Source organism: Miniopterus natalensis, chromosome 12 (assembly GCF_054644295.1).
Source record: "Miniopterus natalensis isolate mMinNat1 chromosome 12, mMinNat1.hap1, whole genome shotgun sequence".
Classification (NCBI taxonomy): Eukaryota; Metazoa; Chordata; class Mammalia; order Chiroptera; family Miniopteridae; genus Miniopterus; species Miniopterus natalensis.
The window spans coordinates 59,771,947-59,799,816 of NC_142092.1; the positions used below are offsets into that span (position 1 = coordinate 59,771,947).

The 27,870-nt window shown below is 40.7% G+C and overlaps 1 protein-coding gene across 6 annotated transcripts in view; it reads left to right on the forward strand.

The window, feature by feature from the left end:
• Positions 1 to 27,870, forward strand: part of CDK5RAP2 (CDK5 regulatory subunit associated protein 2) — a 156,889-nt gene that overhangs the window by 40,120 nt on the left and 88,899 nt on the right. For 4 of the 6 annotated variants that reach the window (XM_087822852.1, XM_087822854.1, XM_087822855.1 and 1 more), the window contains exons 9-12: positions 1,025 to 1,078; positions 1,938 to 2,057; positions 3,072 to 3,164; positions 27,322 to 27,498. In XM_087822852.1, the coding sequence (XP_087678978.1) occupies positions 1,025 to 1,078; positions 1,938 to 2,057; positions 3,072 to 3,164; positions 27,322 to 27,498 (444 nt within the window). Of the gene's footprint in view, positions 1 to 1,024; positions 1,079 to 1,937; positions 2,058 to 3,071; positions 3,165 to 7,470; positions 7,690 to 27,321; positions 27,499 to 27,870 lie in introns of all 6 variants that reach the window. The other 2 variants (XM_016213723.2, XM_016213717.2) reach the window with 1 other exon arrangement.

Consider the following 27,870-nt stretch of genomic DNA (forward strand, 5'->3'; position numbering starts at 1 on the left):
AGTCTGCTTCTGAATGTTACCCTGTCAGCTGAGGATCTGCAGAAACTTCCTCTGATAGTGGCCCTGGCATAGTTTTTCCTTTCCAGCCTGTGTTCGTGAAGTTGGTTAGAAAAACAGTCTATACCTACTTGCCTCCCTTCTGCTCTGTGTTCATTTGTTGTTGCCCAGGGACTTCATTTTCATCCTTTGGGTTTCCTTAGGGTAAAACTGTGTTATACCCCTTTCACCTTTTGTGGTTAGAGGCAGGCTTAAGTCCAACTTGGTCTGAAACTTCAGAGGCAGTGGGGGCAGGAAACTGCCCTGGTTGTGCCTGCCCACACAAAGGAATTTAATGTGCTACCGCATCTAATCCTCCTGCCACCTTGAGAGGTAGGGATCCTGGTCCCTCGCCGAGTTTAGAAACAGGCTTAGCTCAGGGGACTTGTTATATTTTCCTAGGTTCCAAGAGGTGGGTTACTAGTTTTGACCCCAAAACCTCCCTTGACCCCTTCCCACACTAGGCAGCCTCCGTGGCAAGCTGTTTTGAAGAGGGTGGGCAGGACCTGAAGTGCAGGTAGGCCTAGTCCAGACCTCCCCCTTTGGACAACAGCTGCTGCTGCATGTGGCATGTTCACCTTAGGAGACATTCTGGACTTCATTATGGAGCAGGGTCTCCTTTGTCCCTAACACAGCAGTGAATTCTTTAGCCTCACCAGTGAGTTTTCAGCTATAATCAGCTTTTGTCTCTTGCTCCTTTGACCCCTCTGTCTCACTTCTCCGGCCCTGTCCTTTCGAAGGCCTTTTGCATTGTCCAGTAGCTCCTTGATTTACTCTCTGTGGGACTGGTAATCAACCAGTGTGGGTTGCTCGTCTTTACATCTTTCTTCACTTGGGTGGAACTTTGGGTAAGACAGGAGTGGACACTTGCTTTCATGGGTTCCATAGCAGGGGGGAACAGCAAGTAAACGAGGTGCTCATTCTAATTGTTCTGGGGAACAATTGGATTGTGGGTCCCTTCTGGACACCAATTAATACCTTTTCATAGGCTATACAAATGGAGCGCCAGACGGAGAGAAATCGCTTTGAAGAGAGGATCCAGGTATGTTGATACAGTTTTTAAAAATGTGTTGAAGATTTGTCCTTGCCTCTTGCTTTATTCTGAGTGCAATAGATAATTCTGTGTGACAATAGCTGTCACTCATTGAATGCTGCTGTCTGCCAGTCAAGCTTTAGGCCCTGTGAAGAGAGTTTCTCAGTCTTTGTAGTAACTCTGTGAAGCAGGCATGCCCATCTTGCAGATGTGGCATGTGAGGCTCAGAGCCATGAGGCCCCTTACCCAAGGTAATGTAGCTTGGAGGAGGTATAGCAGGGATTCAGACTTGCCAGTCTGACTCCAAAGCCATTGTTCCCGGGCCCTTCGTCACAGCAGCGGGCATTTGTATAGCACCTGCCGGCTTAGAAAGTGCTTTCACGTCCATTATCTCATTTGATCCTCGCAACAGCCTGGGAGGGAGGCAGCAGTGATTATCTTTAGAAATGAACTCAGACTGTAAATGTATATGTTCAGTCTCCTTCAAACCAAATTCTCTGCTAGCTTTTGTAGCATTAAGGAATGAAATTAATGATCTGTTATTTCCCCCAAATAACCTGGTACGGTTTCAAAGACTCTGATGTGACTGTATTCAAATTCCAGAAGGTATTGGAGTCCTTCCTGTAGGAATAGTTGTCATCGTCTTAACTGATCTGATCCCCTTCCTTTCACCCAGCCCTGTTGCCGTGAGCGGTAATACAGTAACTTGGAGCTGATGCCACTACGTTCAGCTCTACTTGGAAACATTAATCACAGGCTGACAGGAATAAGATAGAATAACTGCATTTGAGTGTGCTCTTAAAGATATATACAGTGCATTTTGGTTGGAACACATCAACTTAGTGAATCTTTTTCTAATCTAATTTAGGCACTTCAGGAGGACCTGAGAGAGAAGGAAAGAGAAATTGCTACAGAAAAGAAAAATAGTTTAAAGAGAGATAAAGCCATCCAGGGTCTAACCATGGCATTAAAGTCAAAGGAAAAAGAGGTATGTGTGCTAGACCTCAAGTGAGATTTTTCTTTATTAGCTTCTGTGACTGGCCTGTCCTATCCTGAGTTTTTAGCTTTACGTAAAAAGTTTATAAGAGAGCTGAGGTGACTATAGAAAGTGGGGCAGGCATCCTTTAGTCAATTGAAGTTCTTTTGGAGTGTCTAATCCAGCACTGTTCATGCAAATATGTGAGTTACATATGTAATTTTAATTTCTTTAGTAGCCACATTAAAAGAAGTTCAAAGAAGCAAATGAAATTAACTTTACTAATATATATGACAAATATTATCATTTCAACATCTAATCAATAGAACAAAAGTAATAATGAGATATTTAACATTAAAAAAATCGGAAGTCCAGATATGCTTACAGTACATCTCAAGTCAGACTAACCACATTTCACCAGAAGCCACAGGTGGCTGGTGGCTACCATATTGGACAGTGCAGGTCTGATCTTTTGAAAGACAACAGAAAATTGAGATAAAGGAGTTTTGGGGGGCAAAGCCAAGGTCACTAGCTACTTGGGTGATTGTCTTTGGGATCCAAAGTGGGAGCTGATAATTCTGTGCTGTTTTCCTGTCATTGGTGTAGCAGTCTGTTGTGTTTCAGTAACTCTACTAGGCACAGAAATAGAGAAGAAAACTCAGCTCTGCTGAAAAGCCTAGTGGGGAAGAAAGACAATGAAGGTGTTATGACTGAAGGAAGTGCAGGGGGCTGTGGAGGTGGAGCAGAGGGGACCTAATCCAGTTTAGGGTGTGTATTTCGGAAGGGAGGTGCTTCCAGGAGCAGGTGTCTGAGCTGAATCTTAGAGGATAAGTAGGCTTTGGTTGGGAAGGGAGACAGAGAAGAGGAGGCTATTTTGAACAGAAGGGAGAACATTGGTCAAGGCATTCAGTGGGGAAAGAGTCTGGTATGTTTTCGTGGAACCAAAAGCAGCTAAAGCAGTTGGGCCATGCAGAGAGAGGAGAAGCCCAGTTGCATACCTGGCTGCTAGTCCTTATTTTTACCCAGGTTGAAGAACTTAACTCTGAAGTTGAAGAGCTCAAGGCTGCCTTCGCTGAAGCCAGAGAGGCCAGCCAACAAACAGAGACCCAGACATTCCAGGTAAGCGTTAGCTTTGGTTGGAGTGGCTGTCTCTTTTATCCTTACTCCTTGTGAGGTCAGGACTTCACAGCTGAAAGGAACCGATGAAAACTCAGTGGTCTTTTATAATAGAACTATCTCATTTTAGTTGAAGGGAATTCTCTGCCAGTTTTGGGTGCTTCTCCAGCCCCCTCCTCAATATCATTATTAATGATAATAATACCTATTACTAGTAACCTAATGAATAAAGCTCTATTATCTGAATAGGTCTGTACTGCTCAAGCTCTTCCCTTTCACCCCTTTGTCCGTGGTATTAGTTATAAAGTAGAAGTTAAATCTAATTTGAGACTGTTTGGTTCCTAAGATTCCTACCCTATGTCTATCTTTTGCAGAGCTTTGGTTCACAATAAGAAGAATTGACATAATTCTAGTGCCTGGTGCACTAGAAACATAGACAAATCTCTGCTTTTGGAATCTCAGATTTGCCTTCCCCACCATTTTGACACTGGTTAATGAAATGGAGCCGAGATTACACTTTTCTCTGAGATTATTTTTTTCCCTTGCTTCAAAATTGACAAGCTTTAAAAGCTGAGTTTTTAGGAAAACCAAGAGAGACCAGACATCCTTAATAAGCGTTGTAATAGTTTACTTATGTTGGGCCATGAAGGAAAGTAAGTCCTATACATTTAAACGTTATCCAGATTATTACATACATTTATTAAATTTGTACCCCTCAGTCTTACTCAAAAGACTTTCAGAATGATTGTTAAGGTTTTGTCATGCTCAGTGTTGGCGGGGTTTTTTGTCTTGCTGTGCAGAGATCAGGTTCTTTGAGCCTGATTGGCTGTTCTGAGAGCACTCATTTAATCCTAATCCATGAAGGTAGCATGTGCACCTATTTGACAGGTCATCAGGACTTGAACTTAAGCCTCACTCTGGAGTCTGTGTTCTTTCTGCTACTCTGATTGTGTGTATGAGTCAACACACACACGATACTTATATATTGGTTATTTCTTTATGAGGTCTATGTAGTTTCCATGTTGCACAGACACTTGAAAATGCATTTTCTGTCACATATTGGGACCTTCTTAGGATGTCATATGATTTGAACTAATTGCAGCATGAGTAAAATAGCAGAGCTCACAGGGTTGGCCTCAGGCTTGACACTGAAGCAACAGCAAGTAATGTTCAGACTTTTGGAGCAGTTGTCACAGTGCAGAGATGTGAATGCCAGTCACACGTATGAGTCTGTGGAGGTTACCGTGTGGGCCTGGGGGGGGCAGGGGCTGGGTGGAGGAGGGCAAAAGGGGGAAAAGTGGGGACATCTGTAATACTGCCAACAATAAAAAAAAAAAATACATTTTTTACCCATTTAAAAAATGCATTTTCAAATTAGAAATAGCATTATTCCTCCTCCCCTCCCTGCACATTGTAGGAAATTTATAAAATAATTAAAATGGTGGAAAAACTTGATAAAAGTCATTAATAAATTCACATCCAAAGATATTCACTATTAACACCTTGACTCTTTTAATGCATATTTCTACATTTATACATAAAACCTTTGAAAAATTAAATAGGATCATGGTATGTACTTTTTTCTATAATCTTTCCCCCCCCATCTAACATTCTTGCTATGGCAGTATATATAGATCGACCCAATCTTTTTTTAATTTTAATTTTGAGATAATCGTATACTCACATGCAGTAGATTTCTGTGCCCCCTTTACCCTTTATGTAATGTCTTATGTAACTGTAGTCCAATGTCACAGCCAGGACAGTTGACATTGGTGTACCCCATTGACCTTACTCAGACTTTAGCAGTTTGATATGCACTCGTGTGTGTGTGTGTGTGTGTGTGTGAGAGAGAGAGAGTGGGTGTGTATGGACCTTTAAACAGCTACATTTAGTCCATAGTCTATATGTACCATATTATTTTTACTGGGAAGGGACATGGATCTGAATCCTGATTCTGCTCTTCACAAACTGTGTAACCTTGGGCAAGATATTTGAGCTCTCTCAGACTGCTTGCGTATCATAAAGTCTAGGTAATCACACTTATGTCACATAATCTTTATAAAAACATGTAACAAAAACGTATTTGGGCACAAGTTGTAACTCAATAAATGTTAACTCATCTTAAGTTGGTTGGAATATCTTCTGGCATAAAAATATAGTAGTTACTTTGGTGTGTTTTTCAAGTTCTCTACTAATGGCATTACATACATTGTTTTTGGTTTGTGGAAACTCCATGCTCTTTTAGTTGGGAATGAAAGATAGTGGAGTGAGTGATGGAAAGGGGAACTAGGCTTATTTATCCTGCACCCACTGAAATGGAACTTTGGTTATCATTTAATCTTCACAGCAGCCCTGTGAACTAGAGATCGTTCCTTTCACAGATGAGAAAACTTCAGAAAAGTTAACTTCTTCCAGGTCACACATCTAGAACTGATTTTTGAACTCTGAGCTCTCTGACTCTGTCTTTATTAAACACATCTTGTTACCACACGGCGGGGAAGAACTATTTGTTTAATACTGCATTTGGCCTTCAGTTTCTGACCATGTCTAATTGGGCCAAATGTTTGCTACTGTTTAGAAACATCTACCTGCTGAGATGGGATTCAGAAAGCAGAGTGTCATGCAGAAAAAGGTAAAAAACTCTCCAGAGAAGTTTTGCAAAGGGCCATTTAAGGAAAATTTAATGTGGAAAGAGTTTTTGTGAAGTGAATAGAATGTATGAATTTGAATTCTTTGAGCTTGGATTTTTAAAGAGGCTTTGGCATAATTTGTGTGATAATCCTGTGAACTTTTATTGTTTTATAATAACTATTATTTTAATAATAACTCTTGCTAGTCTGTGTTTAACAAGATTCTGTGTTCTTGTCTCTAGCCATCTCCCCTTGAATTCAGTTCTTGTTTTGATTCTTGGTAGTTTATTGGTGTTAATTAGAATCTGCAGTGAAATGGGCAAGGCAGTGGAAAGAACATAGGCTCTGGAGTCATTTGAATCCCCAATTTAAGCACTTATGGTCTGATGACAGGCGAGTCATTTGACAGTTTTGAGCCTTAGTTACTGAAAATAAGGATAGTAATGTGTACCTTGTAGGGCTGGTATGAGAAGTAGAGATTAATGTGTGTAAAAGTGCCTGTTTTAGCTCTGTATGTATAATCAGTGTTGAATGAAAGGTAACTATGAAATTGTTCAAGATGAGCATTTTCCCAATCATTGTTTATTTTCTGATAATTGGTGAGTTATAACATTTTTTTTCCATATGCTTGATAATTACATAAGTATTTTCTCTAGTAAACTGTGTGCTAATGAAATAAAGATGTATTTGACACATTTAGCCCTTGGACTCTGCAGCATTTATAGTTTCTTGCAGTGGCAATTGGACTACCATGCTGACCACTATTTTTCCTCCCCATGACTCTGGGTTCGAGCCATTCTAATGTAGATAAACATTGCCAGTGCTTGAATCCATCTCTGCTTTTCAAATGCAGCTGTTTATTCTGCCTTCAAAAATAACTTAAATTGGCCTGGCCAGAGTGGCTCAGTTGCTTGAGTTGTTGTCCTGTACACTGAAAGGTTGCCTGTTTGATTCCCGGTCAGGTCACATACTGGGTTGTGGGTTAGATCCCTGGTTGGGGAACGTATGGAAGGCACCGATTGATGTTTCTCTCTCTCTCTCTCTAAGCATGTCCTCAGGTGAGAATTAAATACACACACACACACATATCATAACTTAAATTGTTATAAAAGTTATATGCTCACTAACCTTAGAACATTTGAAAATACAGAGAAGTGAAGGAAAAATGTCAATTTTATTCCCATCCCATGAAAGACAGTTACTGTTAACTTTCTGTGCTTTTCCTTCTAGTTTTTATTTTACTTATTTATTTATTTATTTATTTTTAAAATATATCTTTATTGATTTCAGAGGGAGGAAAGGAGAGGGAGAGCGAGAGAAACATCAATGATGAGAAAGTCATTGATCGAGCCCGCAACCCAGGCATGTGCCCTGACCGGGAATCGAACACCGATCATCTGGATCCCGGGTCAACCCTCAACCACTGAGCCACGCCCGGCCAGGCATCCTTCTAGTTTTTAAAAAAAAATGTTTTTTTATACAGCTTGACATCAACATCAGAACATAAACATTACCCTGAATTACTAAAAAAATCTTCATATTAGTTGTGCTTTGGATCCTGAATGTTGTTTATATTAATACTCCCCTCCCCCCCCAAGGTGAAAAAGGAGCACAGATTTCTTGGTCTGTTTAATGAGCTATGAAAATTAGCTCTCTCGTCTCTTTCCCTCCTCTCCTAGGGGCCTGAAGGTTATGAAGCTGCTCTGTTAGAAAAGGCAGCCTGTTTGGCCGAGCTGCACTCAGAAAACCTCACCAAGAGTACAGAGAACCACAGACTGCGTAGGAACATTAAGAAGGTCACCCAGGAGCTGAGTGACTTGCAGCAGGAGAAGGAGAGACTAGAGAAGGAGCTGGAGGCAGCACATCGAGAGAAGAGTAAAGGAGACTGCACCATTCACGTGAGCACCCTATTCCCTTCTGAAATAGCGGGCAGTGCCCTGGGCTGGGGCTGTTCTGCTGTTGATGGTTTTAGGGAGATTCATTGCAGAAAACTTAGAAAATCTAAAAGATACACAGAAGAAAATACTTCACTCCTCTGATCACCTAGAAATGACCAGTTGATGTCTTAACTAGCTGATGTTTCAGTCCTTTTATACTCTCTTTTTCCCGCTACCCCTCAGGCATTGTTGGTATCAAGCTGAAAATGCAGTTTTTTATCCATTTTTAAAATTCTGTATTCTCTCTTTGGTGTGTTGCTGTGTTATGAATGTTTTTCAAAAACATGTTTTTTTGTGCAAGCATAATTTTTTATCACTTGGATGTGCTACAATTTATTTAACTAGTTTCTTATTGTAGGTCGTTTGGGTTGTTACACTTTTTTTGGCCTTATAACAAATGCTGTAGCTAACATCCTTATACGTAAATATTTATCCACTGATTTTTTCCTGATAAAGGTATAATTACTGGGCTAAAGAATATAACTATTTTAAGACTGTTTTTAGAGATATACTCAAATTGTTCTCTAGAAAGTTTATACAGTGTTTCCCTAGATGAGCTATTTTTTTTAAAGACTACTGTATTTAGCATTGGGTGTTAGCATCAAAAAAATTCTTTCTGAACTTGGAAGAAAGGAAATAATTTATCTTTAACATTTTTTATTATATTTAAACTTAAGTATTTAGTATCCTTAGAATCACATCCAGATGCATAAGCCTTGGTGCCGTCAGGTAGGAGGGGGTCTGAGTTTGAGTGATCATTGACACTCAGGTCACTGGCTCTCAGCTTAATGGAATTACCTGCACTGGAATCTGGGGCAGGAAGAATCATTAACGTAGAGAGCTCAGAAAAGAGCCCACAGGTATCAGAAGTTAGTTCTCTGGTGACTGCTGTTGGCAGGGACACCAAGATACATAGTTTGAAATCCTAATGGTAATGCTGACGAAAGAATTGAAATACAATGTTTGTATAGGTCAATAAAACTTTAATGAACATAAGAGCAATAATGGATATTTAGAAAAATAAGAAATCGTCACTTACCATTCTAATAAAGTAACTCTTGTTTTTGAGTATCACTCTTCAGTGCTGGTGCAGCTGGACCCCCAATCTAATCAGAGGCTAAATACTGTTTGTGTTCTTTGATCACTTGGGTCATCTTCCCAGGTCACTTCCCTTGTCATGGGTACCTCCCCAGGTACTTTCTCTGACATGGCATCTCCCCAGGTCACTTCCTCTGTGATGGGCATCTCCCCAGGTCACTTTCTCTGTTATGGCATTTGCCCAGGCCACTTTTTCTGTTATGGCATTTGCCCAGGCCACTTTTTCTGTTATGGCATCTCCCCATGATGTATAGACTTGAGAGTGATTATGTTGAATGGTACATACTCCTCATTGAATAGATTTCACATGATTTACTTAATAATTTCCTCCTCTGCCCTAGCTGGTGTTGTTCAATGGTTAGAGCATCAGCCCGCACACACCGTGGAGTCTCGGGTTCCATTCCTGGCCATGATGGGGCACTTGCAGGAGGCAACCAATCGATATGTCGCTCTCTCACATCGATGTGTCTCTCTCTCTCCCTCTCTCTCTCCCTCCCGCCTTTCTTTTTCTCTCCCTCTCTCCCTTTCCCCATCCTCTTCCCTTCCACTTTCTCTAAAAATCAATGAAAAAAATCCTTGGGTGAGGATTAAAATAATAATAATAATGATAATAATAATAAATTCCTTTGTTGGACATTTTGGCTGTTTAAGTAATGCTATAGTGAACATCTTTGGTCATAAAGACATCTTTCTCGAAATCCCTAGATAGATTCTGAGGAGTGAGATTACTGGGTCAGATGGTGCAAATAATTTATACTAGTTAATCGTGCTGCCAAATTATTTGCCCAAACGGCTGGTTCAGTTTATGTTACCACCAGCAATATTGGAGAGTACCAGTTTATTGCATATTATTAAAAGATCTGTTCCTTGTATATATTCAATGTTATTGAACACTAAATAAACCTGGTTTAGATGCCAATGGAAATACAAGGCATGGCCTCTGAAAGTTTTATTGTTCTAAGGGAGTTGAAAATGTTATATAACAAAATGCAAAGTAGTTTGAAATCCAGAGCTAATTAATGTAGCTTATATAGCGAGTGCAAAAAATCCTTGTAGGATGCAGTAGTCAGGGAAACCTTCCAAGAGGAGATGATACTTGAGTTGTTTGAAAAGAGGAAGATATGAATAGTGTGCCTTTGTGGATGAGGTAAGGATAAGACTGGCCAGAGGGTCCTTACAAAAGTGCAGTTTTCATAGTCAATTTTTCTATCCTTCACAATATTTTTAGGTTAACAAAACCTGTGGGGTAATGCTTTTGTTTGTTTTAGTTTAAAATGATTTGTTCCCTTTCTCCTTCAATGTCATCATAAAAATATTCAATAAAATTTGTATGGGCGAACATGTATAGATATATGTATACACACATATTTGTATATGAAATATGTATTTTTTTTACATTGTAACTTACTTTTGGCAGTAAATAGTTAGATAACTACATCAAGAGGGTACGCTGTAATTTATTTACCTATTTCAGATATTGTTGGTTCCATAATTCACTTATTCATGTAAACCTTGGTGTTTCTAAAATAATTTTGGGCTACTGTTGATAAAAAGCTGCATTCTTAGGCAAAAAGGGACAATTATTGCCTTGTAAGTAAACTGCTGGAAGGACGGGTGATCCTGGGACACTGCCAGGATCGGGTCTCTGTCTCTCTGAGAGCTGGATTTTTCTTGCATCCACTTTATCTGGTTCCCAGTGGTTGGACCCATCCCTGCCAGCCCTGCTAGTATCTCATCTTCCTAGTTCATTCCAGAGAGGAAGGAGGGCTCACACTCCACTTCCCCCACTGTCTCCCTGTCAGGGTGGCCAGAGGGGTGAGATACTGAGAGACCAGCTTGGGTCACATGCCCATTCTTTTTTGTCAGAAGTGTGTGTGTGCCATCATTGTCAGCTTCTGGAACCACGTGTTTGGAGGGGGATGAGCGTTACCCAGAGAAAGTGCTGTTTTGTTTCAGGGCAATGGATGGACCAATACCAAGCACTCTAAATGCTTCCCTCAGGTGAGTGTGCCTGTGACTCAGAGCTTCCTAGCATCTCGTGACTGTTCTTCTACATCAGGTCATGTATATGTTTCTGACAAGGTGACATGGCTGTGGTTTCTTTTTGCATATGTATTGTATCACAGAGTTATCTCTATTTAACTTCTGGTTATATTCTAAGAATTTGGCTGTGTCCATCTCATATGAATGTTTTACATCCGATCTTGGGGTCACTGGCTTGGTCAGAGTCTGGGGAAACATGATGCAGTGGTATTTTTGCCTTAGGATCTAGAGTGCATGCAGAGGAAAGCATAACCACAGGCCTTGCGTAGACAGGTTTTTCTGTTCACTAGACTCTTCGGTTAACTGGAGCCTTCCACTTACCAGCTGCTACTGCTGGTGCTTGTGGATTGAAGCAGACGAACAGAAAACTAGACCTTTCAGTGTTTCTGCCCTGGCAAAGGAAAGGATCCATTCACATATTCAGCAGGCCCTCGGCTTGGCATGAGGACAGTTCAGTTCCATACCGAGATACAAAGAAAGTACCATGGGAGCACAGAGGAAGGAAGTGGCTTGCAGGTTCAGAGCAGGCTTCTGGGGAAAGTAACTTCTGAACTGGTTCTGAAGTTGGAGTTTAAGGTTATTAGATAGGCCGGGGTGGGGTGGGGGTGGGGGCTTGTATGGAAGGTGAAAGTACAGAGATGTGAGAGAGTATGCTGTTTTGGGGGAAACAAAATAAAAACATTCAGCTTGAAGTATTTTGGTTATTTGAAGCTTTAAAAATTGTAACATTTCTTTTGGTGTTTTAAAAACATTTTCAGAGGTTTATGGATAGTCATTAAAAATTAAAAATAAAGATGAAGGAATTAGGGTCTAGGAAAAATAAGGGAGACTTGTAAAATGGAATCAGTACATAGAAGTGCACATTGTGACACCCACCACAGTACTAAAGAGGGGACTTAACATTCAGCTGGTAGCTCCTGGCAGCGCAAGTGAAAAGGGAAATTCAGTTACAAGGTCTCCAGTGTCTGTAAGATGAACATGTTAAGATAAAAGGACAGCTTTTGCCAGCACTCAGGCCTGAGGGAAGCATTGCCTCTGCTGAGATTTATAAAGAGTTCTCTGAGCAGTATACAGAGTCATTGACAATGCCCCATTCAATAAAAGCAATTTTGCACAGGGCCAGATCAATGTCATCCAAGTTGGTAAGCTTGTAAGCATTAACTTAAGGTTTTCAGTCCCTCGGACTGTGTCTGGCTGTTTCCCATTATTCTCGTTTCTTGGACAACTGCAAAATCAGTGGGAAATACTGCAGCCCTGTTTATAGATGCGCTCTGATGACTCAGAGCCTTTGCATTGGTCCCCTATCAAGCAGTGCCAAGTTTTATAGCATTCCCTGGATTCTTTCTGATGGTAAGCCAACCAATTCTCTTTTGGATGTGATCAAACCATCCTTTGCTCATGCCAAAAACATTTGTTGCAGCCTCATTGTGCCTGCTTTTAAGCATTTCGGAGGAAGACAATGCCCGTCTGAAAATGCAGCTTGGATAGAGGATAGGAATTCACTGTGTCTGATCCTGCGTGAACACTGAGAAGTTTGGCCATGAGAGTCTTTTCTTGTTTGCTTTAATTGCCTACGATTGCAGTGACCCAGTGCCAGTTGAGTCAGCATGTGTTGTAATTTGCAGTTTGTTCATTTGTTCATTCAAAGGATGTTTATGGATGACTTACAGTGGTGCAGGCACTGTGGGCAGGCTCTGGTGAATACAAGTTTGGTTTTTACTTTGGAAGTCTTTACAATGAGAAAGGTCAAAAAGTGAGGGTCTCACAGATAAATCCTTTCATTGTATTATATCTCCTTGCCACCAGAGGGACTCATATGCCTTTGAGGAAATTCAGCAGGCCTTTGCAAAAGCAAACAAAAAACCACAGTATTCCCAAGTCACTGTCCTCACTGTGATGTTTAAGTGTCCTAGCTTCTGTGGTCTGTGACAGGAGGGCTGCTTGGATTCTCACATCCTTGCCCTCACGTCTCCAACTTTGATACATTGTTTGGCTCCAGAGACATAGGCTCTCATTTTAGTGTTTGCATGCATGTGTGTGCTTGTGTATGTGTGTGCACATGTGTGTGCGTGCGTTTGGTGAAAGTGATAGAGTGGTACATCTTTATTTTAGATTGGCTTTCTCAGGTGCAGGTGCTCTGTGTGCTGTTCGGGGTACGTGGGGGAGAGGAGCAAGTCCTAGTCTTGTTCCTCTCCTTTAGAAGCAATGTCTGTTAGACGCTGGGTTAGCCACATTCCCCAGACTGTCTCATAATGCTCTCATCTGTTACGAGACGTGTCATCCACCACTCTGACAAGTGTGTGCTTCAGTACCTGGGCACTTAGCTCTGTGGGGGATGCATTTGCTGGCTAAAGCCCAAAAATCTAATTAAAGTTGTACCTGTCACCCCGCTGGCTAATCCTGTGTGCTTTGACAGGAGCGGGTTTAATTTCAGGGTAGTTCAGCCTGAACCCCTCTGGTTCTCACATGTGTTTGTTGATGGATAGCTCCAAATGAGATTGTGACAGCATCCAGAACATCTCTTGGTGAACCGTAATCAAAACATGGCCCTTGGAGACAGTGTCTGTAGGCTGGCTGGTTAGGGCTAAGACCACAGACCTGAGGCAGTGTGATTTTTACCCAAGGTCAAAGCTCCCCTTGCCTTTTTTTGTTGGTTTTAATCAGCTGTAAAGATTTTGAGTTGGTGTCCTTGTAGAATCATATGCAATTTAAATGTCCTATTTTGGAAAAAGTTCTGTCTTTGCAAATTCCAGTTTCTTTTTCTTTTTTTTTTTTTAAATATATCTTTATTGATTTCAGAGAGAGATAGAAATATCAATGATGAGAGAGTCATTGATCGAGCCCAAAACCTGGGCATGTGCCTAGGAATTGAACCCCAATCGCCTGGATCCTAGGTCGACGCTCAACTACTGAGCCACGCCCAGCCGGGCTCTAATTTCTTGTAAGAGTTGCTTGAATGTGGAGACTTTGGAGTCAAACTGGATTTGAACCCTGGCTCCATCATTTGTGACTGTAACTGTGCCTCTCCAAACTGCAGCGTCCATTTCTTGTCAGAAAAACAGATTAGTTGTAGGATTATAGGAGATAGGGTATATCACTTAGTCTCATACCTGGCACATCATAAATGATCAATGAACAATAGCTGTTTTCATGATGGTGGTGATGCTGCCACCTTGGGAGCTAGAAACTTAGCAATTTCAGTAGGTGTCTTTGGAATAGTGGAAAATAGGGCTGGACTTGAGTTGGAATCAGCTTCAGCAGATGCTTAACTCTAAGCCTGTAAGTCAGTTACTTAACCTCTCTCAACAAGTGTTTTCTCCCCTAAAATGGGATTGATTATATCTACTTTAGGATTAGATAAATGAATAACAAAATATAATGCATGAGAAAACACCTACTGAGGTTCCTGGCACATAGAAGCAGATGCTCAGTGTATTACATTCCTTCTTTCTTCTTCTCCTGTTTTTAATTGCGTGGCAGGTGCTGGCTCAGAACTTTGAATGACAAACTACTGGCGGCTAGAATCTAATGGACACTCTTGACTAATAAATGTGGTCTGCCCTTTTACCAGTCAAGTCAACAAAGCTGTAAATTTCTTCCTTGGTCAACACTCACCTCTCCTCTGAAGAAAGTGCTTGTCTGTTCCTTTCCAGCTGATTGGTCCCTCCAGGAAGGGGTCAGAGCCTTCTGGAGTGACAGATTTGGAGTATCTGTGTCTCAGGCTCGGGGCTGCTGGGGGAGCTGCTTTGAAATGCTGTTCCCATCAGTTTTCATATGGAATTGCTCTAGTCCTTCTGGGGCACAAACGGAAAGGCTTTCCCTGATCTTTGGTTCTTATTTTATAGTTTCTCTGCCAGGCTCTGTCCTGGGCACTGGGAGTACAGGACAGAATAAAATCAGAAAGAGTCTCTGAAGGAGTCTAGTAGAGAAATGGAATAGAAATGCAAACAAAGAGCTAATTAAAAGATAGCATGATGAGTGCTGATAGAGGGATGGACCACATGCTTTGGGAGCACAGAGAATGGAACTGTGCTAAGCGGGATGGGAGGGAGGGAAGGCTTCACAGAGGAGGTGGATTTGAGCTGACACTTGAAGGAGATGGGAGGTGCAGATGCATTCCTGGTAGAGGGAAGGCCTGGCAGAGGCTTGGGGGGCCCAAATGAGCCGGGCACCAGGCAGAATGGTAGTGGGGCTGGAGGAGAAAGAAGGTATGTTCCATTGCATTATCGGGAGTAGGGGAGCTGGGGTGGATTTAGAGAGGTGCAGTGCCTCGCCTGGTGCCTGACAGCTGTTAAGTGACTCAGCTGGGCCTTGACCCCGCGCAGCTTCCTTTCCTCTGTCCATTACTTCCAGCTTCCTGGTGAAAGCTACATTGAGTGCCTCGCTCAGAACTCCTGCAGTCCTCACAGCCAGTAACATGCTAGTTCTCCGTGACAAGGGCTGTATCGTTCCAATGGCTTCTGTTTGTTTGTTTATTTTTTTAAGCCTGTGGATTCTTTGTGCAAATGAACTCTTCTGAAGAGAAAACATATAAAAGTAGAGCTGCTCAGGGTGAAGTGAGGTAGGAGGCCTGGTCTCCCTCCCCTCTCCACCATGTCCTGCTTCTGCCACAGCCCCCAGGAGCTAAGAGGCTTCACAGAATGGGGCTTGAACACCACTGTCTCACACTAATTCTGGGAATTCATACATCACTAAGTTCCTATAGCTCATTAAGATTTTGGAGAGGTTTCCCTTGTATATTTAAAGGTAACCACTGAGCACTTTGACAAGCTTTCTCACAGCGAACCTGATAAGGGAGAAATTTGATGGATGAGAACCTTCTCACTCCCCATCTGGCCAGCGATAAAACAAACTAGCCGACCGGAGAAGGAAGTGGGGGGCCTGGCTTTCATATCTAATGTGATACTCAGATTATAGGGATATTTTATTTTTCAAATAATCCACTTTTAAAAAATCAGTCTGCTCTCAGAGAGCCCTGACATGCAAAGGCACCGCTTAGCTCAGTGTTGGCAGAGAGTGTACCTGCGAACCTTAAAGGAAAATTCCCCATTAGGGTAGAAATCGAGGCCACTCAGTTGATGCCATTGTACAGATATTGCTGTGGCAGCACCCACTTTATAGCTGGGTGATGTAGGAGAGGGTTTCTAAACTTTCCCCCTTGTCCCTGTGTTCAGAAGCACCTAAGACAGGTGCACCCAAGGGGCTTGGCAGATTCCTTAGGATGGTGGCTTCTTTCATTAGAATCAAAGAACACATTTCCATGCTTTTCCCCGAGTTGACAGTTTCTGGAGGAATGTGTAGTTAGATGATAGGGACAGTCAGCGAGGCTTGGGCATTGCTAATCCTAGGGCTTCTTGAACTCGGTTTGAAAAACCACTAATTGAGTGAAAATAACAGAAATAGATCTGGTTTTAAATCCTGATTCCAGCCCCTTTTACTTCAATTAAGTTGCTTGATCATTTCAGGCTTCAGTTTCCTGACTGGTAAATGGGTATAATCAGAGCATCTGTTTTATAGGGTTGTTGTGAGAGTTGAATGAGGTGATGGTGTTTTTGAAGGATGATTGCTGAGGGTAGAAGAGTCAGGGAGGGCTTAGTGGAAGAGGTCGTGCTTGGCTGGGCCTCATAAGGTAGGCATCCTGTCTCTAGGCAGAATTGGGCAGGTTTTATTTCATTTTTCTAGTTGGAGGAGACTAGGTGGGTACAGGTTCAGGGCCTGGAGAGTGTTAATGAAGTGGCTGGGTGAGGTAAAGCTAAAGGCAAGCTAGAGCGTACTGGCGGGAGCCTGGAATGACTGCTTGTTAAGGTAGCTTCATTCTGCAGTCAACTGGGAGTCACTGAAGGGTTCTGGGCAGAGATATAATGATCAGGTGTGTGGGTGTGATTTGGTGGATGAACCTAGAGACAGGGAGACCAGTTAGGAAGCTGTTGCGATTGACCAGATGAGAGCTAAGTTCTGTGGCAGTGGGATGAGGGAGAGGGGAGGGATGAGTGTTCAGGGAGGGACACCTCTCTCAGCCTCCGCCCTTCTTCCTTTCTAGTACCTCCTCAAGGGGAGACTGACTCACCCCTTTAGTCAGAGGCAAAGATAGTCATTGGATATCCTTGCTGATGAATGAGTGGGTTACAAGTTCCAGATTCTTTTGCTTCCTAGCTGTAGACCTAGCCTGGCCTAGCCTTTGTTGGGCAGGTTACTGGCTCCTATAAGCTGCATATACCCTCCCCTTTCCCAAAACACAAAAACAACTTTCAGTGTTATCAGAAAGCCCTGTCCTGGGTATGAGATTTTTAGTCTGCCATCATTTCTTATGTTCAGCTCCTTTGAGAACTCTGCGAGTGGGAGGGGTGGTTGGCAGGGTAGTATTTGGCACTTGCGTCCCTGTAGAAGCACCAAATCCTCGCTGCTTATCTCTCATGCGCCCTATATGGAGGATGTGCTATTCCCTCAGGCCTGAGTGACCTGTTGGATGACAAGGTGTGTGTGAGAGGGAGGGAGAAGAACTGAGCTTTGTGGCTAGGTGAATGGTCATTGCTATAGCCACACGAGGAAACCTAGGAGTAGAGGTCAGCCTGAAGGATATGTGTGACGAGAAGCGGAGCTGACACTGTATCATTTCCTGTGCACCTGCTTCTGTGCTGGGCAACCATCTTGCATTCTCTCATTTAATTCTTCAGGCACCCTAGGAGTTTGTATTATTATTCCCATTTTCTGGAAAGGAAACAATCATAAAGATTTAAGTGACCTATCGTTAGCTACACAGCTTTTTAACAGTAAAGCCTGGATGCAAGGCTAGGTCTGTCTGTCTTCACAGCCCTGGAATATTGAGGGAGGTTTGGGGAAACCACCCAAGATTATCAATTTTCAGTTCTGATTGTTTTGCTCAGGCGAGACATGCCGTCTCCATGCCTCCCCTAAGCATTTATTATGACTCCACTGGTGCCAAGCACATGAGCCCTTCGGCTGTCTTTGTGTTGCCATGGTAGCTGCTCTTCCTCAAGGCCACCTGAGCACACATTTCCCCCTCCCTGCAGTGGTCCTTTTACTTCTAGCCTTCTCTGACTGCTCTTCATATGAGGTCCAAGATCCCTGGTCCTGCCCTATTCATTAGCAGGAGGGCCTCAGTCTCAGGCTGGGTATTCTATAAGTCCTGAGCCTTCAGAAAACATGAGCTTAGGGTATTGAAATTATTGACCAAGGGAAGCGCATGTCACAGAGTGGTTTTATATTTCTTTGGCCTTAACAGTGCAGTCGGGTGGAAAGAGCACAGAATTCAGGGTCAAACTGACTTGAGTTTGAATTTCAGCACTACTACTTGTAAAGCTTTGTGAAAATCTCTCAGCCTCTGTGAGCCATAGTTTCCTTTCCATAAACACAGGACTAATAATATTTACCACGTAGGCAGTCATTAGGGTCAGAGATACTTTATGTAGAAATGCTTCGGCCATGCTTTGCTCATTGGGTAATAGTAGTTTCTGTTACTAGTGCTTATAATAAGAGAAGTGGTTTATACTCTTTGGTGTCCTGAGACCCTGATTATGCTGAAGGTCCTCTACCCCCCAAAATGTATACACACACAAATTTGCATAGGTTTCCAGGGGCCCATTCAAGGGACCTTAGATTAAGAACCCCTAACCTTAGGAAAGACAAAGCTACATGTCATCTGTGGGATTCTGGAACTGGTTATTTTCATGTTGTCAATTCTGTTAGGTTGGGGGACATGTGGAGGAAATGCAACACCAGATTAATAGTCTTTCTTATTTAAAACATGTAAGAAGTTCTTAACCTAGGTAGGTGAATTAAAATTATATAAGCAAATGAAATGGAGAACGGAATAAATTATTGCTGACCACACACACATATTAAAACTTGAACCAGACATCAGAATATGGGTCCAATAGGTGTGTGTATAAAGGAGGGAACTGAATCTGGGAAATGATGTAAGAGGACCTATAGTTAATGTGCACATGAATTGGGCATATGCTTTACTTAGCATAATACATAAACATTTTAAAATTAAAAAGTCAGCATGATCTTTCTTGGATAGCAGGCAAATTTATTGTGAATTTAAAGATACCTAAATGGCTTAACACAGATTTTATGGTTCCTGTTCTCTCACCAGTCTTTTTATTTATTTATTATTTATTAAAATATATCTTTATTGATTTCAGAGAGAGGAAGGAAGGAGGGGAGAGAGAGAGAGAGAAATATCAACGAATGTCATCATTGTTCGGCTGCCTCCTGCATGCCCAGCTGGGGATCGAGCCCGCAACTCGGGCATGTGCCCTGACCGGGAATCGAACCCCGATCTCCTGGATCCTAGGTCGATTTTCAACTGCTGAGCCACGCCCTCTCACCAGTCTTTAGGGGGAGGTTTCAAAAGCGAGTGCCAGGTGACTGTGTAGTGCATTGGGATCATTGCAAAAGAAATCCAAACCCTTGTCATAGTGTGGAAATGAACTGAAAATCTGGGAATCGGAGGGACCTAGGATAAGGCAGGTGCTGTTTCTTGTTGACTATGACTTTGGATAAATTACCTTTGTGAGCCCGTTTCTTCATTCATAAAATGGGAACAACCCATTTACCTCATCCATCTGTCCGTCCGTCCATCTGTCCGTCTGTCTGTCTATCCATCCAACCAATCACAAAACAGATATTTATTAGGTGCTGTTCTGGTTACCTGTTGCTGCATTCTAAAACTTGGTGTCCTGAAGCAATAATCATTTTATTATATCTCATGATTTTTGTGAGTCAGGGTTTTGTGTAGGGCTCAGCTAGGTGATTTTCTGCTCTTTGTGGTCCAGGTCACTCATTGGTATTCAGCTGGTGAGTGGACTGGTCTGGAGGGGCCATGACTCTTCAGGCACATGTCTGGTGCCTTTTGGGGAATGGCTGGAAAGCTAAGCACAGCTGGGATTGTCAGTTGCATTACGGTAGCTATACTTCCTTAGCTGGTGACAAGGTTTCCAGAGAGGGTGTTGCAAGAGATAAGAGTTGGAAGCTGCCAGTTTCTTAAACCTGGGCTTAGAAACTGGCACAGTGTCACTTCTGCTATATTCTCTTGGTCACAGTGCCCAGATTATAGCTATAGGAGGGAAAATAGACTCCACACCCCCTTGATAAAAAGGTCAAAGAATTTATGGCTACCTTTATTTTGCCAGGAGTGCTTACTATATGCCAGGTACCTTTCTAGGTGCTAGAGATACAGCAGTAAACAAAATACACAAAAATCCCTGCCCTTGCGGAGCTTACATTCTGATGAGGAGACTATAACAAAATATCTAAATTAAATAAATACTATATTAGAAGATGCTATCAGGAAGAATAATGAAGGGAAGGAATATGGAGAGCGAGGTTGTGGTGGGGCTAGTGGTTATTTTAGGAGAGGGATGGTCAGGGAAAACGACTGAGAGATGACATTTGAGTACAGACTTAGCAATGAGGAAGCAGGCTTAAGGATCTTTGCAGGCAGAGAGAGCAGCAAGCATAAAGGTTTGGAGCTGGGAATACACGTGGTATGTAAGAGAAACAGCAAGAAAACCAGGGTTGCCGAGTGGAACAGGTTGAGGGGAGAGCAGTGGGAGACGAGGTCACCAAGGCAGCCTTGCAGCCATTGTAGGTTGTGAAGGTTACCTGGGTTAATAATGAAAGTGCCTAGCACAGTGCCTTTAACTGTAGTAGCTATTTGACAGTAGCTTTTATTGCTAACAGAACCCAGGTGTGGGAGCTCCCAGGTCCTGCTCACTCCACTGCCCACTGCTCAGCCGCAGCAGCTCCTCTGTACTGGTGCATGATCTCATTCTGATTAGTAACAGCTCCCAAAACACAGTCAGGGAGGCAAAAAAAATAATGAAAGACTTGGAAGGCAAATCCTCATAATCTGCCTCTTTAACAGCGTAAGTAAGGCAGATGGGCTTTGTTCTGGTGGCTTTTGTACTTGTGTATGCACACCGTGGGTGATTCTTTTTAAAAAAAAAATCCTCACTCAAGGATATTTTTTCCATTGATTTTTAGAGAGCGTGGAAAGGGTGGGGGCAGGGAGGGGAGAGAGAGAAACACTGATGTGAGAGAGACACATCAATCGGTGACCACCTGCACTCTCACCAACTGGGGCCTGAGACTGAACCTGTAACCCAGGTACATGTCCTTGACTGGGAATTAAACTCATGACCCTTTTATGTGCGGGCTGATGCTCTAACCAGTGAGCACACTGGCCAGCGCTCATGGAAGATCTTTGAGAGATCAACTTTTCATTAGAACCATCTTTGAAAGTATTTTTATTATGGACAATTTGCACAGGGGAAATCCAAACAGTAGTCAAATATACGGAAACATAGTAGCAATTGAAGAAATGCAAATTCAAACTTGCAAAGAACCATTTCATACCAATTAAGTTAGCAAACATTTAAGAAAATGTCTGATAGTGAGAAAGCAAATCAAAAGTTAGAAAAAAAATTGTTTTATGCACAGAGCTATTCTTTGCTGTATTATCTGGAGACAGTGGGGAAATAGATAAATGAATTGTGATATACTCATTGAAATGGAGAAATCTGAAAATTGCATACTTTCAGTGAGCATCACCTAGCGACCACATCTTGCCTTTCCCTTGGACAAGTCTAGGAGGATGAGAGCCCAGTTGTAAGCTCATGTGTACCAGCTCTGTAGACCTTTCTCATCTCTACTTTTTTTTAAAATAACTATTTCCTTGACTTTATACTCTTAAACTTTTTGTTTTATAATTGTTCTTTAGTTGTGTCATTATTTAGTGAGTGTGTACTGTTTGTAGGTTGTGGTGTAATGGAGTAAATAAATAAATAATGTAGAATGGGAACAGAATAATGTAGAATTATTAAATAATGTAGAATTATTTAAAATTGTATGAAAATTATGGCTGCAGATGGACAAGGACCAATAGGAACATTTACAGTTTGAAAATGGTTTTATTTGTTGGCATGACACTGTTGTGGGAGATGTTCTTATTTTTTAACTTTAGAGTTCTGTTAATGTTGCTTTAGTATTATTTGTATAATATTTTAAAAAACCCTCTTTACTTCCTCTGGAATTGAATTTTTATTTACTGACATTTACAATTCATGATAGGTTCTTGGTCCAGTTGTTTTGGATTAAAGGTTTAGGGCAATCTTATCATCATTTGTTTGCCCAAGAGAAAAATTAACATTTAATTTTAAGGTAGTTTCTTTTTAAAAATGTTACTTAAAAAATATTTACCCCTCCATTATGAATATAGTCTATGCTTAGTGTAAAATATTTTAAAAATAGAGAAAAAAATAACATCATTAAAGCAATCATTTATAATCATGTGGGTTGGTATTTCTTCCAGGTTTTTAATCAGTGCTTAAAAAAACAAACACAACTGCTTATTATGGAAAATTTCACATGCACACAAAATCAGAGAGAATGAACCTCTGTGTACTTGTCACCCAGCTTCAGCAATCAAACAGCTAACCTTATTTCATCTTTACCCTTCCCCAACTCCCTTTCTTTTAACACTGAAGTATTTTAAGCAATTCCCAGATATATTATTTCATCAGTTTTTCAGTATGTTCTTTTTTCTTTCTTATTGAATGTATTGGAGTGACATTGGTTAATAAAATTAAATGGTTTTCTTTTAACAAATACCATTTTGACTTTGGAAAGGTAAATAATCTCTTAATATTACCAAAGAGCCAATTAATGTTTAGGTTTCCCTGTTTGTATAATTTAAAAATTGTTTTAAACAGTTTGCACAAATCATGATCCAGACAAGGTATACACATTGCATCAATTGATATATCTCTTTTAAAAAAACCTTAGTTTGAAATAATTCTAGACATAGAGAAAAGGTATTAAAATAATACAGAGAGTTCCCATATGACCTTCACCCAGTTCCTAATGTTACTGTCTTTCATAACTGTGGTACATTCATCAGAACCAGGAAATTAACACCAATGCAGTACTATTATTTACAGACTATTTGAGTTTTGCCAGTTTTCCCATTAATGTCCTCTTCCCATCCAGGCTCAATCCAGGGTCCACGTTGCCTTTAAGTGCCATGTCTCACTGGTCATTTATCTTATAGGTGTCCCTTAATTTGGACTTCTCTGATACATCTCATGATTACATTGAGGGCATACATTTTTGGTAATAGCACAGATGTGATGTGCTCTTATCAGTGTGTCATATCTGGAGGTGCATAATGTCAGCCTGTCTTATTACTGGTGAGGTTAGTGTTGGTCACTTGGTTAAGGTGGAGGGAAGTCTCCTAAGTTTCTCCACAATAAAGTTACTATTTTTTTCCCTTCGTGGTAAGTATTTTATGGGGAGATACTTTGAGACTTTGTAAATATCTTGTTTCTCATCATACTTTCAAGAATCTTAGTATCTATTGATGATACCTGCTACACTTATTACTGTGGTATTTGCCTTATGGTGGTTTTCTATTTCCATGATTTCTTCTACACTTATTCGTTGTAATTCTACTGTCCTTTCTGCACTTATTTATTATGTAGTTGTTGATATCAATATGGACTAATGAATATTTGTTTCAGTCTATAGGTTGTAAGCCATTGATATCATGATTTATTTTGTTGCTCACACTGTCCCAGATTTAACCATTGGGTGCTCCTTCAGATTGATTCCTGTGCCTTTTAACATGCCCCATCATTTTTTCTTTTTAAAGAAAATAAGAGCTGATTAATAATAGGGGGCTTTTGCTCTTATTGGTAATGAAGATTAAAAAAAAAAGATTTTATTGATTTTTAGAGAAAGAGGAAGGGAGAGGGAGAGAGAAACATCAGTGTGAGAGTGAAACTCGACTGGTTGCCTTCTGTACCCTCCCACTGGGGATCAAGCCCACAACCCAGGCATGTGCCCCAACCGGGAATTGAACCAGCAACCTTTCGGTGCATGGGACAATGCCCAACTGATGGAGCCACACAACCAGGGCCATGCCCCATCATTTTTTGAGCACTTTCTTACTTTCTAGGATCAAATTTGTCCTGGACTCATCTTGTGTTTTTCTTACCCCAGTCCGGGGGTCAACCATTTGTCCAAGGATCTCTTCTTTCTGTCATCGGAGGATAATATTAAGAAACCAGATCCCAATGACAGGTGTCTTCATTGCTACTGGGGTGTCATTATTTCTAGGCCTTGTCAGTGGACAGAGCTTGGAAATATATATGTGTGCATATACTGACACATGCATATACACATCTATACTTATTTCTGTGTCCAACTCTGTGTGTATGGTGTGTGTGTGGGGGAGAGAGAGAGGGAGGGAGAGAGAGAAGACAAAGTTAGGGGAGGCTAGAATGAACCCTGTGGAATTAGTATGAATTCATGAGTTCACACTAACCTTCCCCAGCTTTCTTAATTATTATTTAACCCGCAGGTTTTCTTTTTATTCCCCTTTCATATAATTTATTTGTTGAGTAAGTTGAGTCTTTGTTCTTTGCAATTTTCCATTCTGAATTTTGCTGATTGTGTTTTTATAATGCTGACTCTCTTTCTAGTAAATTGGTAGTTAGATAAGATACATGGTCAAATTTAGGTTTAATTTTTTGGCAAGATTTACATTACATGTGGTCATTTGTACTTCCAATAGGAGGTATATAATATTTGGTAGTTCCTGTTTTTGATGTTACTCACCATTGATGACCATTTGCAAAGTGGTGATAATTTATTATTTATTTTATTTTTATTTTTTAAAAAATATATCTTTATTGATTTCAGAGAGAGAAAAGGAGAGGGGGGGAGAGAGAGAGATAGAAACATCAATGATGAGAGAGTCACTGATTGGCTGCCTCCTGCACACCCCCGACTGGGGATCGAGCCCACAACCCGGGCATGTGCCCTGGCTGGGAATCGAACCCCGATCGCCTGGATCCTAGGCCGACGCTCTCAACTGCTGAGCCACGCCTGGCCGGGCACAAAGTGGTGATAATTTAATCTTATTCCTTCTTCATTTATAGCTAAATACTTCTATAAAGGAAAACTTATTTTTCATCATCTATTTAGTTACCCTGGGGTGCAGTTCATACAGGAAAGACAAAGAATTCACTAGAATTCTTCAAAGGTAACTAATTATATTAGTTTTCGTTGCTGCTATAACAAATTACCATGACCTTGGTGGCTTAACACAAGTTTATTTTATAGCTCTGGAAGTCAGAAGTCTGACATGGGTCTTAGCAGGTAAAATCAAGGTGTCAGCAGGGCTGCATTCCTTCTGAAGGCTCTGGAAAAGTTCATTTCTTTGCCTTTTCCAGCTTCTAGAGGCTGCCTACATATCTAGACCCTTGGCCTACTTCCATTTTCAAAGCCAGCAATGGCTGGTGATGTCTTTTTTGTGCTTCCCCCTTTCACTTTTAAAGGTCTGTAATTATATTGGACCCATCTGGTTAATCTCTCTATTTTAAGGTCGGCTGATTAGTAAACTTAATTCCATCTGCAACTTGTATTACCTTTTGCCAACATAATTTAGCATATTCACAGATTCTGGGAATTAGGATGTGAACGTCTTTGAGGGGAGCATTATTCTGCCTGTTATAGTGATCGAAGATTTTTTGTTTTGATATTATGAACTCAGATTTTTTACATTTTTAATGTATTTTTATTCATTGTTATTATCCTCGATGTTCTAATTGTCCTCTCTTTGGACAGTCAAAAAGTTCATTCATGTTGACTCCTGAGTTCCTTAGACATGAATGTTGAGTCTTTGGTGGCTTCCTTTTTTTCTGACATGAGAAGATGTCTGGGCTCACATCTTACATTGCTGGGCTCACATCATCCCTTCCCATAAGGCAAACTTTAGTGTGCATCAGAATCACTTGGAAGGCTTATAAAAACACAGATAATTTACTGTACCAACCTACAGAATTTCTGATTTAATAGGTCTGCGGTGGGGTCCAATAATTTGCATTTGCAGTTCCCAGGTGGTGCTCATAATGATGCTCTAGGGACTACGCTTTGAGAACCACTGCTTTAAAGAACCTTGGTTCTTTTTGGTGGGAAATGGTACTTGGAGACTAGTCTGGATGCTAGGGGCGGTAATGATTCTAGGCTTTTTCAGTAAAGGAAGGAAATAACAGAAAATATAAGTTCATGTTGGTATTTCCAATTCAGATTTAGAATTACATGTTTTAACATTTATTTTATATTTGTCTTTGTTTTCTCTTAGGCTTAAAGTCTTGGCTTTTGTGACATTAATAATTACTTATTTAATAAATATGCACCGTTTCAGAATAACAATACCAATATTACTTCTTACAACATGATACTAGAAGCAGTTTAAGATTTTTTTGCAGCAGTTTCCTTTTGTCCTTAGAAAAATACCATTAGGGATGCACAAATTACTCTGCTTTAAAGTTATTGGAAATAATTTCTGTTTGGTTAACCAGTCAACCTGCTACACAGATTCATTTTTTGTTTTTGTTCTGCTTTCAGTTTTAGGGAATTTTAATTTAATTTTCAAAATAACTAAACAGTTAAATGGTTTCAATGTAACATCCATAAAATGAGTCTACTCTATCTGTGTCCCTTCTCCCTTACTCTCCCTTCCCCTTATAGACGACCACTTAACTTATTTTATGGTTAAATAAATGACAGTATGCTGTCCATACTTTTTTTCCTCCTGGAGTCTGTCTCCTTTCCCCTCCTCCCCCGCAGCAATGTATTCTAAAGATTACTTTAGGGCAATATATTTATAGAGAGAGTAGTCATTCCTTTTCCTTGAGAGCTTCAGAGTTCTCCCTTGTGAGCTTGTACCATAGTTTATTCCTCCACTGGTGGACATTTGGGTTGTTTCCACCCATTTGCTATTGTGAATAGTGCTTCGATATTACAAATACTACATATTTTGAGGTAGTTACAATCACTGTATACTATTTCCTGTTTTTTTCCTTAATGTTATATAACATGAGCATTTACATGTTATTTTAAATGTTTTAAGAGGTTTTTTTTGTTCTGATTAGGAAAATAATACAGACTTATTTGGACATTTTAGAAACTCAGAAAGATAAAAAATAAAAAGTAAATTGAAATTACCCATAATCCCTCTACTTAGGTATGCTGTTATTATTTTAATGTGTTCCCTTATAGCCTTAACAACATTTTGTGTGTACATTTAGAAAACAATCAGCATCATAGTACATAGTATCCTGGTTTGCTTTTATTCATAATTATGCATTTTTTTCATACTGTAATCTTTCTATAATTAATTTCCTATTGGTGGATATTTAATTTCTTTCTGGCTTTTCAGCATTATAAGTAATGTGATAACATCTGTGCATAAAGCTTTTTCTGAATTTCAGGTTATTCTTAAATGAGAAGGAAGTACACACTTGTTAAATATATCTACTGGCTTTCTTTTTTTATAGCAGTAAGGTAAATAGGTGAGAGGTTGTCACCTTGACATTTTTGTCAAGTAAATTCCAATTTTTTTTCTTTTTCTTCTGCTAGGACCTTAGAAGTGAAGTTGAGAAATTACGCAACGAAGTGAATGAAAGAGAGAAAACAGTGGAGAATCGATATAAGAGTCTGTTGAGTGAAAGTAATAAAAAATCACACAGTCAAGAGCAGTTAATCAGACATCTAACAGAAAGTTCCAATCAAAGGGGCAAGGACTTGTTGCTTCAGGTACCAAACCTTTTTTTTCTTTTGTATTTAACTTTTGACTTGGCACAGTTTTTTTGGTGTTGTTTTTTTAACTCTTTTTGCAGGAGCATTTATATAAAAATAAGGCTGGCAGCAATGATTATAACCTTCATTACTATATATCGGTGCACTTTAGAGCTTTCTTTATGTCATTTGGGCCTCAGCCACCAGGGAGGTGAGTTTGGAGAAACAGAAGGTCAGAAAAGGGAAGGAGCTTATCCTGGGTCACGTGACTAGTGAGCGGCAGGTCCCATTCAGGCCCTGAGCTGTTTTGTTCTGGGCCCAGCCTGCTTCCCTAAGCACTTCTTCCACTGCTTCTTCCCCATTCCTGCCGTGCTGCCCTTTTACTAGTTC